Here is a 14,530-nt window from a genome sequence, read left to right as displayed (position 1 = left end):
CTCGGGGTCTCCACGGCGAATCCGCCTTCTCCGTCGAACCCTATTCTCTGGATCCTCCTCTCTCACGCCAACTAACTTCATGTCCTCTCTCACCACGTCCATGAATCTTCTCTGTGGCCTTCCTCTGGAGCAGGGGAGTCAAACTCATTTTGGTCCGGGGGCCACAAACGGCTTCATTTGATGTCGAGGGGGTCCGACCGGTGAAATCGTAGCATGATTACCTCAAAGTGACACCAAGTCCGACTTTTTCCTTTGTTTTAGTGTAAAGGAGAAAAGGCAAACTATAAAAATCTTACTCCGTGATGAACTGCTCCTTGAAAAAAATACACGATGAACAACCTGGGATGTTGTTTTTTCCGCCGAAACTTGCTGCGTCCACACCAAGCAAGTGTCTTATTAACCTCAATGAACAAATAAGAAGTGGTCTGTTTTTCTTGGAAAATCCAGCACTCCGTGTCCACCTTTCTCTTTTTTGACTCTCTTTTGTCTTTCACTTGTAAAGTGTCTTTGAGTACCACGAAAAGCGCTAGACAAATCTTACGTATTATTATTATTATTATTATTCCAATGACATTCTGCTGACGAGGGTGTCGTGTCCGACGGAAAATCAGGTACGTTTCTAACAATAAGACAAAACGCTATTTGCAGACCCGAAAGCAGAAGCGCTGCCATCTGCTGCAAGTTGCGAGTCACATCGTGTTGTGCCGCGTTGCTAACGCTGACCAGAACGGTGGTTTTTATTACTTATTATTCATTATTATTATTATATATTCACCGTCCCTCCTCCGTACATGACCCAAATGTTGTCCAACAGAAATGATCTGGATATTTATTCAGTCTGAACGTTCCCTGCCTTACTTTAGATTCGCTTTACGGGGTGAAATTAACAATTCAGTCGGTCACTGATTGAACCAAATACCACAAAATGCTTCACCAAATAAGTCACTATACGTGTTCATGTACAGCGGCGTCTATATTTATCACCGTAAAAAGACAGTCGTCAAGCGTGCCACTGAATCGCACATCGACTCAAACAAACATGAAATGTACAAGCTGAGACGTTTAAATCAATCGATATTTTCTCGAGAAACATAGAAAGGTGAACTCATAAAAAGTTATGTCACTTTGATTTGGGTGTGAAATCAACATAATACACATGTTAGAGATATTATCACTGAAAAAAAAATGTATCAGAAATAAATTTCAATAGCTTGTTTCTTTTCTTACAACAAGTGAAGATCAAAACGGCAACCCGACCGGTTAAAGCTCTCCCTTTTGTAAAAGTGCAGGTATGAGATCATGTCATCTTGTAACATCTCCTACCATGCGGGAGATTTAAATCACAGCTCGGTTGCCGGCTCAGAGACTCTGTAAAAAAGGGCTCTGTCTGTCAGCCACCTGTAAATAAGAGAGACATCGGGAAAGTTAAGGCAAATCCGATAGATTGTTCCGGGCGACGAAAACGACCGGAAGAAAATCCCATTTCGACTCACGCGCTCAGGCTGCCTTTCCTCTTCATCATTCCTGAGACGGAAATGGGAAAATGAAAGGACGGCACCTCACTGGCTCTCAGTTTATCTGAAAGTTAATCGGCGATGTGGCTCAAACTCACGTCTAGCTTGCCAGGCGATCACTATGACGACAGTCGCCGTCAACAGGACCAGAGGAAGGACGATGGCCGCGAGGCGAACGCTCTGGCTCCCCTCGGTGTTTGCCTGGCGGAGGCGGCGGGAAACACAACTTCAAGTCACCGAGAGCATTTCTCCCGCTCTCCTCCGGGGGGCAGGAGGCTAAAAGTAACGGCCGTCTTTTGCCGAGCGTTGGGAAACGCTCGCACCGTTTCACTTCCTGGAAATGCAAAGGTCAATTATCTTTGGGTTTTTCTACTTACCGCAGCGTGAGGGTTGACAGATGTGGTCGTAGGGTAACCGTCGCTCTGACGACCTGTCGGGTAGAAATGGAACAATTCATTTAGTTAAAGTCTGCCTTTTTGGAAAACCTCGACAAAAATGACCGAAAGTCATGATGGTGTGGCATCCAAACCAGAGTCTGGCGCTTTATCCAGGTGATTATGAACGCCTGTGCGGTATATCCTCGTTCTTCGCGGGGGTTACGTTTCAAAAAGAACCCGTGATAGGCAAAATCCGTGAAGTAGAAACCTTTATTTTTTTCTCGCTTTTGTGCAGATAACGTTTGTATCCAACGTATTGTTTTTTTTTCCTGCTGCCGTTAGTCAACAGAGCTAATGCAGACTCCATCCTTACCGTGGTCTCGTTGCGGACAGTTGCGACCCTTTTTGCATCCTTATTAAAACTTATTGCTGCTAAGTTCTGGAATGAATTAGATGAAGTGATGCAGAATATTCCCAGGAATGAGAGAGTGATAATTGGTGCAGACTTCAATGGACATGTCGGTGAAGGCGATAGAGGGGATGAAGAAGTGATGGGCGGATTTGGTATCCAGGATAGGAATGCAGAGGGACAGATGGTGGTAGATTTTGCAAAAAGGATGGAAATGGCTGTAGTGAACACCTTTTTCCAGAAAAACCAGGAACATAGGGTAACTTGTAAGAGCGGAGGTAGGAGCACGCAGGTAGACTACATCTTGTATAGACGAGGTAACCTGAAAGAGATCAGCGACCGCAAGGTAGTTGTAGGTGAGAGTGTAGCCAGACAGCATAGGATGGTGGTTTGTAGGATGACTCTGGTGACAAGGTGGATGAAGAGGACAAAGGCAGAGCAGAGGACAAAGTGGTGGAAGCTGAAAAGGGAGGAGTGTTGCACGGTTTTCAGGGAGGAGTTGAGAAAGGCTCTGGGTGGTCAGGGTGAGCTTCCAGATGACTGGACAACTACAGCTAGTGTTATCAGGGAGGCAGGTAAGAGAGTACTTGGTGTGTCATCTGGAAGGAAAGTAGATAAGGAGACTTGGTGGTGGAATGAGGAAGTGCAGGAGTGTATACGGAGAAAGAGGTTAGCGAAGAAGAAGTGGGATACCGAGAGGACTGATGAGAACAGACAGAAGTACAAGGAGATACAACATAAGATAAAGATAGAGGCAGCAAAGGCAAAACAAAGGGCTTATGATGACTTGTATGCTCGGTTGGATAGTAAGGAGGGTGAGAATGATCTATACAGGTTGGCGAAACAGAGAGATAAAGATGGAAAGGATGTACAACAGGTCCGGGTGATAAAGGACAGAGAGGGAAGTGTATTGACAGATGCTAGAAGAGTGACGGGAAGATGGAAAGAGTACTTTGGAGAGCTGATGAATGTGGAATATGAAAGAGAGGCAAGGGTAGAAGAGGTGACTATTGTAGACCACAAAGTTGCAAAAATTAGTAAAAGTGAAGTGAGGAAGGCATTGAAGAGGATGAAGAGTGGAAAAGCAGTTGGTCCTGATGATATACCCGTGGAGGTGTGGAAGTGTCTAGGAGAGGCAGCGGTAGATTTTCTGACTAGATTATTCAACAGGATCTTAGAGAGTGAGAAGATGCCTGAAGAATGGAGACAAAGTGTGATGGTGCCTATTTTTAAGAATAAAGGGGATGTGCAGAATTGTGGCAACTACAGAGGGATAAAGTTGATGAGCCATACAATGAAGTTATGGGAAAGAGTAGTGGAAACTTAACTGAGAGCAGAAGTCAGCATCTGTGAACAGCAGTATGGCTTTATGCCTAGAAAGAGAACTACAGATGCAGTATTTGCGTTGAGAATGCTAATAGAGAAGTACAGAGAAGGCCGGAGGGAGCCGCATAGTGTTTTCGTAGACCTAGAAAAGGCATAGGACAGGGTGCCGGGAGAGAAGCTCTGGTATTGTATGAGGAAGTCTGGAGTGGCAGAGAAGTATGTTAGACGGGTGCAGGACATGTACGCTAGCTGTGAGACACTGGTACGGTGTGCTGTAGGGGTAACAGAGAAGTTCAAGGTGGAGGTGGGACTCCATCAGGGATCAGCTCTGAGCCCCTTCTCGTTCGCAATGGTGATGGACAGGCCGACAGATGAGGTGAGACAGGAATCCCCATGGACCATGATGTTTGCGGATGACATTGTGATCTGTAGTGAGAGCAGACAACAGGTAGAGGAAAATCAAGAGAGGTGGAGGTATGCTCTGGAAAGGAGAGGAATGAAAGTAAGTCGCAGCAAGACAGAATATATGTGTGTGAATGAGAGGAAATCGGGTGGAGCAGTGAGGCTACAGGGAGTGGAGATCAAGAAGCTGGAGGATTTCAGGTACTTGGGGTCAACAGTCCAAAGCAACGGAGTGTGTGGAAAAGAGGTGAAGAGACGGATCCAAGCTGGTTGGAATGGCTGGAGAAAAGTGTCAGGGGTACTATGTGATAGAAGACTTTCAGCCAGAATAAAAGGAAAGGTGTACAAGACAGTGGTGAGACCAGCAATGATGTTTGGCCTAGAAACTGTTCCAATGACCAAAAGACAGCAGGCAGAACTAGAGGTTGCAGAGATGAAGATGTTGAGGTTCTCTTCGGGAGTGACCAGGATGGAGAGGATCAGGAATGAGGCTATCAGAGGGACGGCACATGTTCGATGTTTTGGAGAGAAGGTCAGAGAAGCCAGACTGAGATGGTTGGGTTATGGACAGAGGAGGGATAGAGAATATATTGGTAGACGGAGCTGCCAGGCAAGAGGTCTCGAGGAAGACCAAAGAGAAGATTTATGGACGTAGTGAGAGATGATATGAAGGTAGTTGGTATGAGAGAGGAGGATCCAGAGAATAGGGTGAGATGGAGAAAGTCGTCTTGCTGTGGCGACCCCTGACGAGAAAAGCCGAAAGAAGAAGAAGAAGAAGAAGAAGATTAAAACTTATTGCTGCTGTCGTCCTTATGTTTTTTTCTTCCTTCTTTATGGAACGGAAGATATATTAATTCCGTAATGCCGACCTACAGCCGCATAGCTTTTACCTTCCCTTAGCATGTCCAGCAGTTTAACTTTATCTGCGATAGATAGCAGATAGATAGCATCGTCCGCTGCCTTTTGGGCCCTGCAAGGTGCTTTTGTCGGTCCAGAGCGTTTTGTCAACATGATGGGTTTTAGAGACACTCGAAATTGCAAGAGAATTTGCACGTACGTCATGTAAATTTGGCAAGCTGTTCTACATACGTGTACATATTAAACTGCAACGTCATTGACGCACAGGTACAGAAGAAGCGGAGTGACTTTTTAGCCAATCAGAATGCAGAACACAACGCACGAGGCAAATCCGTGAAGTAGCAAAACCGTGAAAAGTAGACCGTGTTATAGCGAGGGATCACTGTATATGTATATAACCTGCACTCGAGCCTGTCACAGGGTTCACCCTGGACCTGGACCTACACCTAGACCTACATCCTATCATTCTCCAATGAACCCACGGCGTGGTTTTGGACTGTGGGTGATGACCAGATGACCCAGAAACCCACACAGACACGCAAATTCTCCAAAATAAGGCCCCAAACTCAAAGCCCGCGGGAAAAATGTGGCCCACGAGGACATCTTAAAATTGATAAGTCAAACACATGCATTGACCATCAACTACATCAACTATGCCGATTGCGTTACCCGCTAAGTGACCGCGTCCCGCCATTGGATCGCAGTGTATCCACTGCGATGGCATTTCTAACGCGTGGAACCAAGAAATCCAATGATCCCCAAATGTCCAGGAAGAGAAAGCCGATGCAGATAAAAGGCTGTTTCAAGAAAGATGGGAATGCATATGCGACGTTTTGGATTTGAACGAGTTATCTAACCTCAGGGAGTACGGTAGTTACATTTATTTTACATTACATTTAGTTCCGTTACACGAGGACAACCATGATGCTGATGTGAAAATGAGCTCTAAGCGCTAACTGCCGCGCCGAACTTGTAGTTTCATCCCAATAAGCATATAAAACCACGGCAGAGCAGGTCCCAACACAGCTGGAAAATGTCAAAATGATAGATAATGGCCTAGTTATCCATGAATAAACCTCAATAGTTCTTGTTAATAATTGCAGGTAGCTCCAAATGTGGATATGCATGGACAGACCCCTCTGTCAGATTGGCCAAAAGTCCAACTTTTTACATTTCAGAGGAAAATATTTAGACTGAGCATGAGCTGAGAGAAAATAAGGTTCCATCATCCATTTTGTGAGTCCTTCAGGCTGCACTCGAAGTGGTGAAAGTGTTGAGAGTCTCTATTTTGGAAGCCAGGCCTTGAAAGCTTACAAAACCCTTGCTACAGTTCTCTCTACAGTGCTACAGATTACGCCGATGAAGCAGAGAATCTGAATATATCACACCTCTTTCTCCGGTGGTGACCGTCAGGACCTCGCTGGCTCGGCTGTCGCCACGGCCGCTCTTAGCAAACATGCGGATATTGTAGGTCGAAGGATTTATCTCGATTATCGTGGCTTCCGTCTGGTTTGGGCCGAAGTCTAGGACCGTCTTTGAGTATTCCCACGAGGCTGTGGCGGGAGAGCACGTTACATACAAATTGTCCATTTCATGCTCCAAAGAAAAGCCGGCCATGACAAACGCAACGGGGCTGAGACATGAATGTAGCTTCAGAGGATTGAGCTCTCACCGTTCTGTGCTTTATACTCCAGGGAGTAGCCGGTGATGGGGCTGCCTCCGTCGAATCCGGCGGTCCAAATAAGGGAAATTGTATGACCTTCGACCAACTTCAACCTCAGCGCCGGTGGATCCGGGCGTACTGAGTGAAAGACACGTCCAGCAGTTTAAAATTCATCGAGATCGACTGATTTCCTGCTTCTTGACAACAGAATACGGTAAAGATCTACTCCAACTTTCTTGTCCAGAATCACATTGTATTGGGCTCCTATTCTAAATTCAAGGGGATTCTTGCAGATTTTGTGTAGAAGCATTTCCATGATACGAAGAATGGCTAGCGTGCAGGGTGACATTCATGACCACTGTCGCTTACTCCTTCCATTCTAATAGTTTGCGTTCAGGGGATTTTCGTAAAAGGCAGGAGAAGCAGGAAACACACTACGTATCCACCTGAGAAGAGCGCCGTGCTGATCTCCCAGGCTTCGGTAACGGCGTCAACTGCCGACGGCGCGTGGACACGGGGCGAGAGATGAAACACTCCTTATTCGTCATATTACAGACTAAGTCATTATCGATTTTTACATACATCTGGGATTTATAAATACCTGGTCCGGAGGTTGTGATGTCTTTTATCCACACTGTGAAAGGCGATGAAGAGTTGGAAGAGGCTGCCGTTGTTGTCTGAACCACTTGAAACACGTTATAAACAGACTTTTTTGCCAACAGGAATGTGTTTAATGGCTTGAAATCGGTAACCGAATGCAGCGTGATTGCGCTCCATCTCCCGACTTACTCTCGTCCAGGGTTGAGCACGTGACTTCTCTGGAGGCAGGACCCTGGCCTGCAAGGGTTCCGGCCAGGATCTTCACGCCGTACTTCGCGGACGGCTTCAGACCCGACAGAACGACACTTTGCCGTACCCCGGAAACCCCCAAATTCAGGTGACGCCACCGACCGGGCTGCTGGCTTGCGGTGTTATACTCTCTGTAGTGAATGCTGTAAATTGACAAAATCCCGTTCCTGAGATCAGCCGCGGGAGGCTGAAAGAGACAAATTGTAGAGTTCAGAATCAGCAAAAAATGAACTGATGAAAGTAAATCAGAAAATCAACGAGCTCGTCAAGCCAGGTATTGTTGCGTTAAAAAGCGTCATTTGTGATCGGTCATATTTTATATTGCCTTCTTTGAACGCATTTTTGGTCGGCGTTACAAAAAGTAACATTCAATACAACAGCCACAATTAATATCATACATTTATCTCTTTATGCTCCACTTAAAATGTAACAAATGATGCATAATATGAAGTGACTCTTTGACATTTACGAATGCAGCTGGACCATCCGGAGATTATTGTTAATTCACGGCTTTACCTCCCACGTTACTGTAAGCCTTCTAGCGGAGAGGGCTTCAACGTGGACGTCAACGGGCGGGCCTTCTGGGGCTGAGAAAGCGATAAACATAGTCACGCACCGTTCTTGTAGCTCTATCGGATTCCAAAATGGGTAATAAATAAAGCTTAAGACCACCTGCTTCTTTGGTCCTGATGAAGAGTTCGTTACTGGCTTCACTCGCGCCTACGCTGTTGATGACAAACAAGCGCAGGACGTACCTCTTCCCCGGTCGCAGATCCACCAGCGAAACCTGAGTGGTGGCGGGATTTGACACGCTTGTTCTCGATGCCCGATCCCACAATGCTGCAGAGCAGATAAAAACACGCAAAGACTGCTTTCAAATATATCGCAAAAATACACGGTCGTTATCGAGAATCTTATCTCCTGTGGTTTAGTCTTTTTTTTTTTTTATTTCTTTTTTTATACCCTGCGCGTCCTTGAGTTCGATTCGATAGGAAGTGATGGGTCTGCCGCCATCAAATCCTGGAAGCCAGCGAACAGTCACGGCCCTCTCCTTCACTTCTTTGAGCTCCAGCTTCACTCGCGATGGACATACTGAGCAGGAAAAACAAACTTTACCGAATGAAATTGTTTGAAAATGACACGACAACAGTGAGTTTATCAACGGACGGAAAACAACAAACAGCGCCTCCTTTTCCAGATGTTGTTCGTGTGGGAGGATGTCAGATAGGACATGGTGATGGCTCTTGTTTGCATCGAGAGATATGAATTACAAGTCCGGTGTAAATATATTGCAATTTTTGAAATCAATCAATTTGGGCTTCAGAAATTAACGAATAAATAGATATTGGTTTTATCTTCCTGGCTTGTGCGTGAGTTGTCTTTTGTTTTAACTAACAAGTCTTTTGTCTTTTACTAGCAGTACCTTCCGCTCGCTCCAAGCGATCTCAGGCAAAACTGTTCTCAGTTCTACTCCCTCAGTGGTGGAACAAACTTCCAGAAGCAACAAGACCAGCATCGTCTCTCTCAACCTTCAAGAAACAGGTAAAAACTGTTCTCTTTCAGGACTTTTTACTGCGCTGATGCCCCAGATCAGGTTAGGCAGCAAGTTAGGCTATGCAGTGTGTGTGTGTGTGTGTGTGTGTGTGTGTGTGTGTGTGTGTATGTCTTTGTCCAAAAAAAAAAAAAACAACTCACTAACCCAAGCTTCTGTATATTTCCTGTCCATCTTGTATTTGCAAGTGTATTTGCAGTCCCTATGTCCTCTATTGTAAGTCGCTTTGGATAAAAGCGTCTGCCAAATGCAATGTAATGTAATGTTTTGTTGTTTTTGTCAGTTTTATTCTCATCCCCTTTAAGAATAAAGGGGATGTGCAGAATTGTGGCTTCTACAGAGGGATAAAGTTGATGAGCCATACAATGAAGTTATGGGAAAGAGTAGTGGAAACTAGACTGAGAGCAGAAGTCAGCATTTGTGAACAGCAGTATGGCTTCATGCCTAGAAAGAGAACTACAGATGCAGTATTTGCGTTGAGAATGCTAATAGAAAAGTACAGAGAAGGCCGGAGGGAGCCGCATTGCGTTTTCGTAGACCTAGAAAAGGCATATGACAGGGTGCCAAGAGAGGAGCTCTGGTATTGTATGAGGAAGTCTGGAGTGGCAGAGAAGTATGTTAGACGGGTGCAGGACATGTATGCTAGCTGTGAGACACTGGTGCGGTGTGCTGTAGGGGTAACAGAGAAGTTCAAGGTGGAGGTGGGACTCCATCAGGGATCAGCTCTGAGACCCTTCTCGTTCGCAATGGTGATGGACAGGCCGACAGATGAGGTGAGACAGGAATCCCCATGGACCATGATGTTTGCGGATGACATCGTGATCTGTAGCGAGAGCAGACAACAGGTAGAGGAAAATCTAGAGAGGTGGAGGTATGCTCTGGAAAGGAGAGGAATGAAAGTTAGTCGCAGCAAGACAGAATATATGTGTGTGAACGAGAGGAACTCGGGTGGAGCGGTGAGGCTACGGGGAGTGGAGATCAAGAAGCTGGAGGATTTCAGGTACTTGGGGTCAACAGTCCAGAGCAACGGAGAGTGCGGAAAAGAGGTGAAGAGACGGGTCCAAGCAGGTCGGAATGGGTGGAGAAAAGTGTCAGGGGTGCTATGTGATAGAAGACTATCGGCCAGAATAAAAGGAAAGGTGTACAAGACAGTGGTGAGACCAGCGATGATGTATGGACTAGAAACTGTTCCAATGACCAAAAGACAGCAGGCAGAACTAGAGGTGGCAGAGATGAAGATGTTGAGGTTCTCTTCGGGAGTGACCAGGATGGAGAGGATCAGGAATGAGTCTATCAGAGGGACGGCACATGTTCGATGTTTTGGGGAGAAGGTCAGAGAAGCCAGACTGAGATGGTTAGGTCATGTACAGAGAAGAGATAGTGAATATATCGGTAGACGGATGCTGGAATTGGAGCTGCCAGGCAAGAGGTCTGGAGGAAGACCAAAGAGAAGATTTATGGACGTCGTGAGAGAGGATATGAAGGTAGATGGTGTGAGAGAGGAAGATACAGAGAATAGGGTGAGATGGAGAAGGTTGACTCGCTGTGGCGACCCCTGACGGGAAAAGCCGAAAGAAGAAGAAGAAGAAGAAGAAGAAGTCAGTTTTATTCTCAAAATTATTCAGGTTTAAGAATTTGATTCAATTCAAAATAACTTGATGAGAAAAAGCATCACTGTTTTGAAGGTATTTAGGAAACAAAATACCAGCGGTGCTTTTGATGGCGGAGTCTTTGGGTTCTCCCCTCTGCAGAGAATCAGTATTCAATCCTTACCTGGATTCACCGTCAGGGTCACCTCGTGTTTGTGATCATTGAACCAGCCGGGTATGTTCACACGGCAGCCGTACGTCCCGGAGTCGCCCTCTCTGACCTGCCTGATGGTCAGCGACACGTCCCCCTTCCCGATATCCCCCAGGAGCAGGTACCGCTCGGACATCCTCTTGATCACCGATTCGCCATCGTGGCTGATCAGCTCGTTGCCACAGCCCGAGTAGGGCAGGGCGCCTCCGCTCCAGCACGAGGGGAGCCGACCGTAGTACTCCGCGTCGTATTTGCACGGCAAGACGACATCTGTTCCGGCATCTGCCAAAAGGGTGGTCACTTGCGAGCATCCTGCGAAGGCAAATCACAATGTTAAAGATGTGTTTTGATAATGTCGGGCACGCGGCGATGGCAGAAGACCACCGCCATAACTCTTACCCAGTAGCAGGCAAAAAAGTCCGAAACATAAATGAATCGCGCGAGGAAACATTGCGGTTATTTTCGTCTGTCGCGTTAGAAACAGAGGAAGGACTGAGTTCACCCGCTGCGGACACTACAACCAAAGCACTTAGCGGTTTCAGGCTGGAGATGTTTACAAAATCACATGATGCCGTCCTCCATCTGCCCACACCGACAATTCTGCAAGCAGATACGGGGTGTCTGTTTCCTTTTTCGTGTGGGTTTTGGTTCCTTCTTCGTTCGGGGTCTTCAATTTCGATGATCGGACGGAGACAAAGACGACTCACGGAGTCGAGTAAATATTTTTCTCCCAAGATTCCGATCGGAACATCCCAACAAAACATGGAAAAAGTTAGAAAGCGTATTTTTGTATATGTGATCCGTCATATTCAAATAGATATCTTCCCTCTTTACAAGCAAAAACATGAAGGCTTCTGAAGGGCAATGAACTCTCGATCGCCCCTGAGACTGCTGAACAAACGTTTCAATTTGCTGGGTGTTCAGAAAATCGGCATAACTTCCTCATTGATTTCTCCCCACAAGCAGTCGGGGGGAGCAAAAGCTATTTATAATACAGAGTTCAACTCAGCAGGAATATCAAAAATGATTCCAGCCTATCCTACCGGGATCCTGTAAAACACTGGAGTTCATCCCATTCTGGGAGTGTTAAAATTCCATTGACGGACAAACGTTTCATATAATCCACTATAATATCCACTTTAATACAATCTATTTGTACTCTGGATTAAAGAGTCTGATAATTAAATCTGAAACTGGGTTGGATTTAAGATGAAGGAACTTATATGTGCACATGCGTACATTCCAATGATTTGAATTTAAATCCGAAGCAGGCTATTAAAGATGCGAATCAGGTCCTTCTGAAGCGGTTTTGTTTGTAGTCGCCTGATTATTGACAACACCGAGGTCAACTACATTTATCTACCTGTTTTTTGTGAACACAACAGCACCCAATAAACCCAAACATGCAGAGTTGGCACTTTCTGCAAATTGTCTCGAACTTCATGAAAAGACTTTAACAGGGTCACAACCTCATTCTGAGGATTTCCCGCTTTGAATTTTGCCAACACAGCAAGGCTAATGAAAGAAATACACGCCTAAAATTTGATCGTAAAAGGAACTGGCACTCAGAAGAAAACAACACGAACTCTTAGTCCGTAGTCAAATGGAGATTTTGTAACCAATGTCCACAGCGCAGATCGTACTGCACGGGGCTTTTTCGTAATTGAGTCTGCGTTCTCCGACTTCCACCGACTAATTAGGATTCTAGATTGTCCGCAGATGTGAATAAAAGCCCTGTGATCGGTGATATTCCTCTCTGTCAGCCACCCCCCTCTCCTCCACAAAAAATTATAATCAGTGATAATAATGATGACTAAAATCTCGAGTTATTCTGGGATACGAAATCAGATCGGAGCTGATCCTCCAGTCATCGAAAAAAGAGACGAGTGCAGTTGCGTTCAGTAAATAACAGCTGTGATAGATGTGTTTTGTGCAGTGGCGTGATTGTGCCCGTTTTTAAGAAAAGTGTGATGATGGCCATTTCAAAGAATAAGGGGATGTGCAGATTTGCAGTAACTAAAGTTGATGAGCCATACAATGAAGTTATGAGAAAGAGTAGTGGAAACTAGACTGAGAGCAGAAGTCAGCATTTGTGAACAGCAGTATGGCTTCATGCCTAAAAAGAGTACGACAGATGCAGTATTGGCTTAAAAAATGCTATCAGAGAAGCACAGAGAAGGTCAGTGGGAGCCGCATTGTGCCCTTGTAAACCTAGAAAAAGCATATGTCTGGGTGCCTGGAGATGAACTATGGTATTGTATGAGGACGTCTGGAGTGGCAGAGATGTATGTTAGACCGGTGCAGGACATGTATGCCACATGTGGGACAGTGATGTAGGTGTGACAGAGAAGTCGAGGGTGGAGGTAGGACCACATCCGGGATCAACTCTGAGCGCCTTTATGTTTGCAGTGGTGATGGACAGGCTGACATATGAGATGAGACAGGAATCTCCATGGACGACCATGATGTTTGCAGATGACACCGTGATGTGTATTGAGAGCAGGGAACAGATGGAGGAACATCTAGAACATCAGAGGCGGAGGTATGCGCTGGACAGGGGAGGAATGAAGGTTAGCCACAGCAAGAAAGAATATATGTATGTGAACATGAGGAACCCTGGTGGAACGGTGAGGCTACGGGGAGTTGAGATCAAGAAGGATGAATTTAAGTACTTAGGCTCACGTGACAGTCCAGACCAACGGAGAGTGTGGAAAAGAGATAAAGAAACGGGTCCAAGCTGGTCGGAATGTGTGGAGAAACGTGTCAGGGACACTGTGAGGTAGAAGACAATAAGCAAGAATGAAAGGAAAGGTGGACAAGACAGTGGTTCAATGCTGAGGTTCTCTTTGGGAGTGACCAGAATGGAGAGGATCGGGAATGAGTCCATCAGAGGGACAGCACATGTTAGATGTTTTGGAGAGAAGGTCAGTAAAGCCAGACTGAGATGGTTTGGTCACGTAGTCACGTACAGAGGAGGGATAGTGAATATATTGGTAGAAGGATGTTGGAATCGGAGGTCCAGACGAAGACCAAAGGGAAGATTTATTGTGAAAGAGGACATGAAGGTAGTCAGTGTAAGAGAGGAGGATCCAAAGACCAGGGTTAGATGGAGACGCTCGATTCGCTACGACGACCCCTGAAGGGAAAAGCTCAAGGGGAAAGAAGACGATGATGTGTTTTGCGTATTGTTGGAAGAGAAGGACATTTCGTATTGCACATCAGCGCCGGATAACCCGCCGGAAATTGTCTGCTCCTCGCGAACACGATGCAGTTTCACTCACAGGAAAAATCTCATCTGGGCATATTTACCAGCGTCTCCCCCCGGTAACTGCAGTAGTCAGGCGCTTCTGTCTGTGGAAGAGCAGCAGGGATTTCGTCTTTGGCGATTTTCCTCAAAATCCTTAACAAACCCTTTGTCTGATGCAGCGGTCTTATATTATCCCTTCAACATAGGACATATTTGGCTTTGTCTTCATGAAATCCCATTATTAGGCTTGGCGTTTTGGAAACCGCTCCACTTATAGAGCGCTTTCACACCGCAAGCTTTACCTAGATTTACCCATTGTCACACACACTATTGGCAGCGGAGCTCCTGAGCAAGGCACTAACCGGGCCATCGGGCGAAGTTACAGTGGAAAGAACAAGTACTTGATACACTGCTGATTTTTCAGCTTTTCCCGCTTGTAAAGCACGTAAAGGCCCGTCAGGTTTATGTTTAGGTACTCTTCAACTGTGAGTGACGGGATCTCAAAAAAAAAAAAAAATCCAGAAAATCACATT

At 45.8% G+C, this 14,530-nt stretch overlaps 1 protein-coding gene across 2 annotated transcripts; it reads right to left on the bottom strand.

Annotated features, from left to right (window-relative positions):
- Positions 1-954: 954 nt before the first annotated feature.
- Positions 955-11,354, bottom strand: LOC147228045 (cell adhesion molecule DSCAML1-like). Of its 2 annotated transcripts, none has more exons than XM_086158426.1 (14): positions 11,150-11,354; positions 10,724-11,062; positions 8,362-8,490; positions 8,071-8,238; positions 7,915-7,985; positions 7,339-7,585; positions 7,151-7,234; positions 6,996-7,043; positions 6,559-6,687; positions 6,275-6,439; positions 1,892-1,944; positions 1,613-1,715; positions 1,494-1,524; positions 955-1,398 (listed from the first exon to the last, which is right to left on the bottom strand). In XM_086158426.1, exons 1-14 carry the CDS (start codon positions 11,199-11,201, stop codon positions 1,341-1,343), a joined length of 1,677 nt encoding a protein of 558 aa, XP_086014552.1. In that variant the 5' UTR covers positions 11,202-11,354; the 3' UTR covers positions 955-1,340. The 2 variants fall into 2 exon arrangements, with proteins under 2 accessions (XP_086014552.1, XP_086014553.1); XM_086158427.1 differs by having other exon boundaries at positions 7,151-7,183; positions 11,150-11,333.
- Positions 11,355-14,530: the final 3,176 nt, after the last annotated feature.

The sequence above is a fragment of the Fistularia commersonii genome, chromosome 13 (assembly GCF_037954325.1).
Source record: "Fistularia commersonii isolate RoL2024-O1a breed Wild chromosome 13, RoL_Fcom_v1.0, whole genome shotgun sequence".
Taxonomy (NCBI): domain Eukaryota; kingdom Metazoa; phylum Chordata; class Actinopteri; order Syngnathiformes; family Fistulariidae; genus Fistularia; species Fistularia commersonii.
Note: the sequence above shows the minus strand (reverse complement) of the source record. Positions and strands in the feature narration are given on the sequence as shown.

What these genes read in the sequence shown, in the direction of transcription:
- LOC147228045 (XM_086158426.1), bottom strand. Translation starts at nt 11,201, where the DNA reads ATGTTTCCTCGCGCGATTCATTTATGTTTCGGACTTTTTTGCCTGCTA. An exon ending in GGCTTACAGTAACGTGGGAG is followed by an intron (nt 7,586 to 7,914) that starts GTAAAGCCGTGA and finishes TGTCTCTTTCAG; the next exon opens with CCTCCCGCGGCTGATCTCAG. An exon ending in CAGCACGGCGCTCTTCTCAG is followed by an intron (nt 6,688 to 6,995) that starts GTGGATACGTAG and finishes TCTTTCACTCAG; the next exon opens with TACGCCCGGATCCACCGGCG.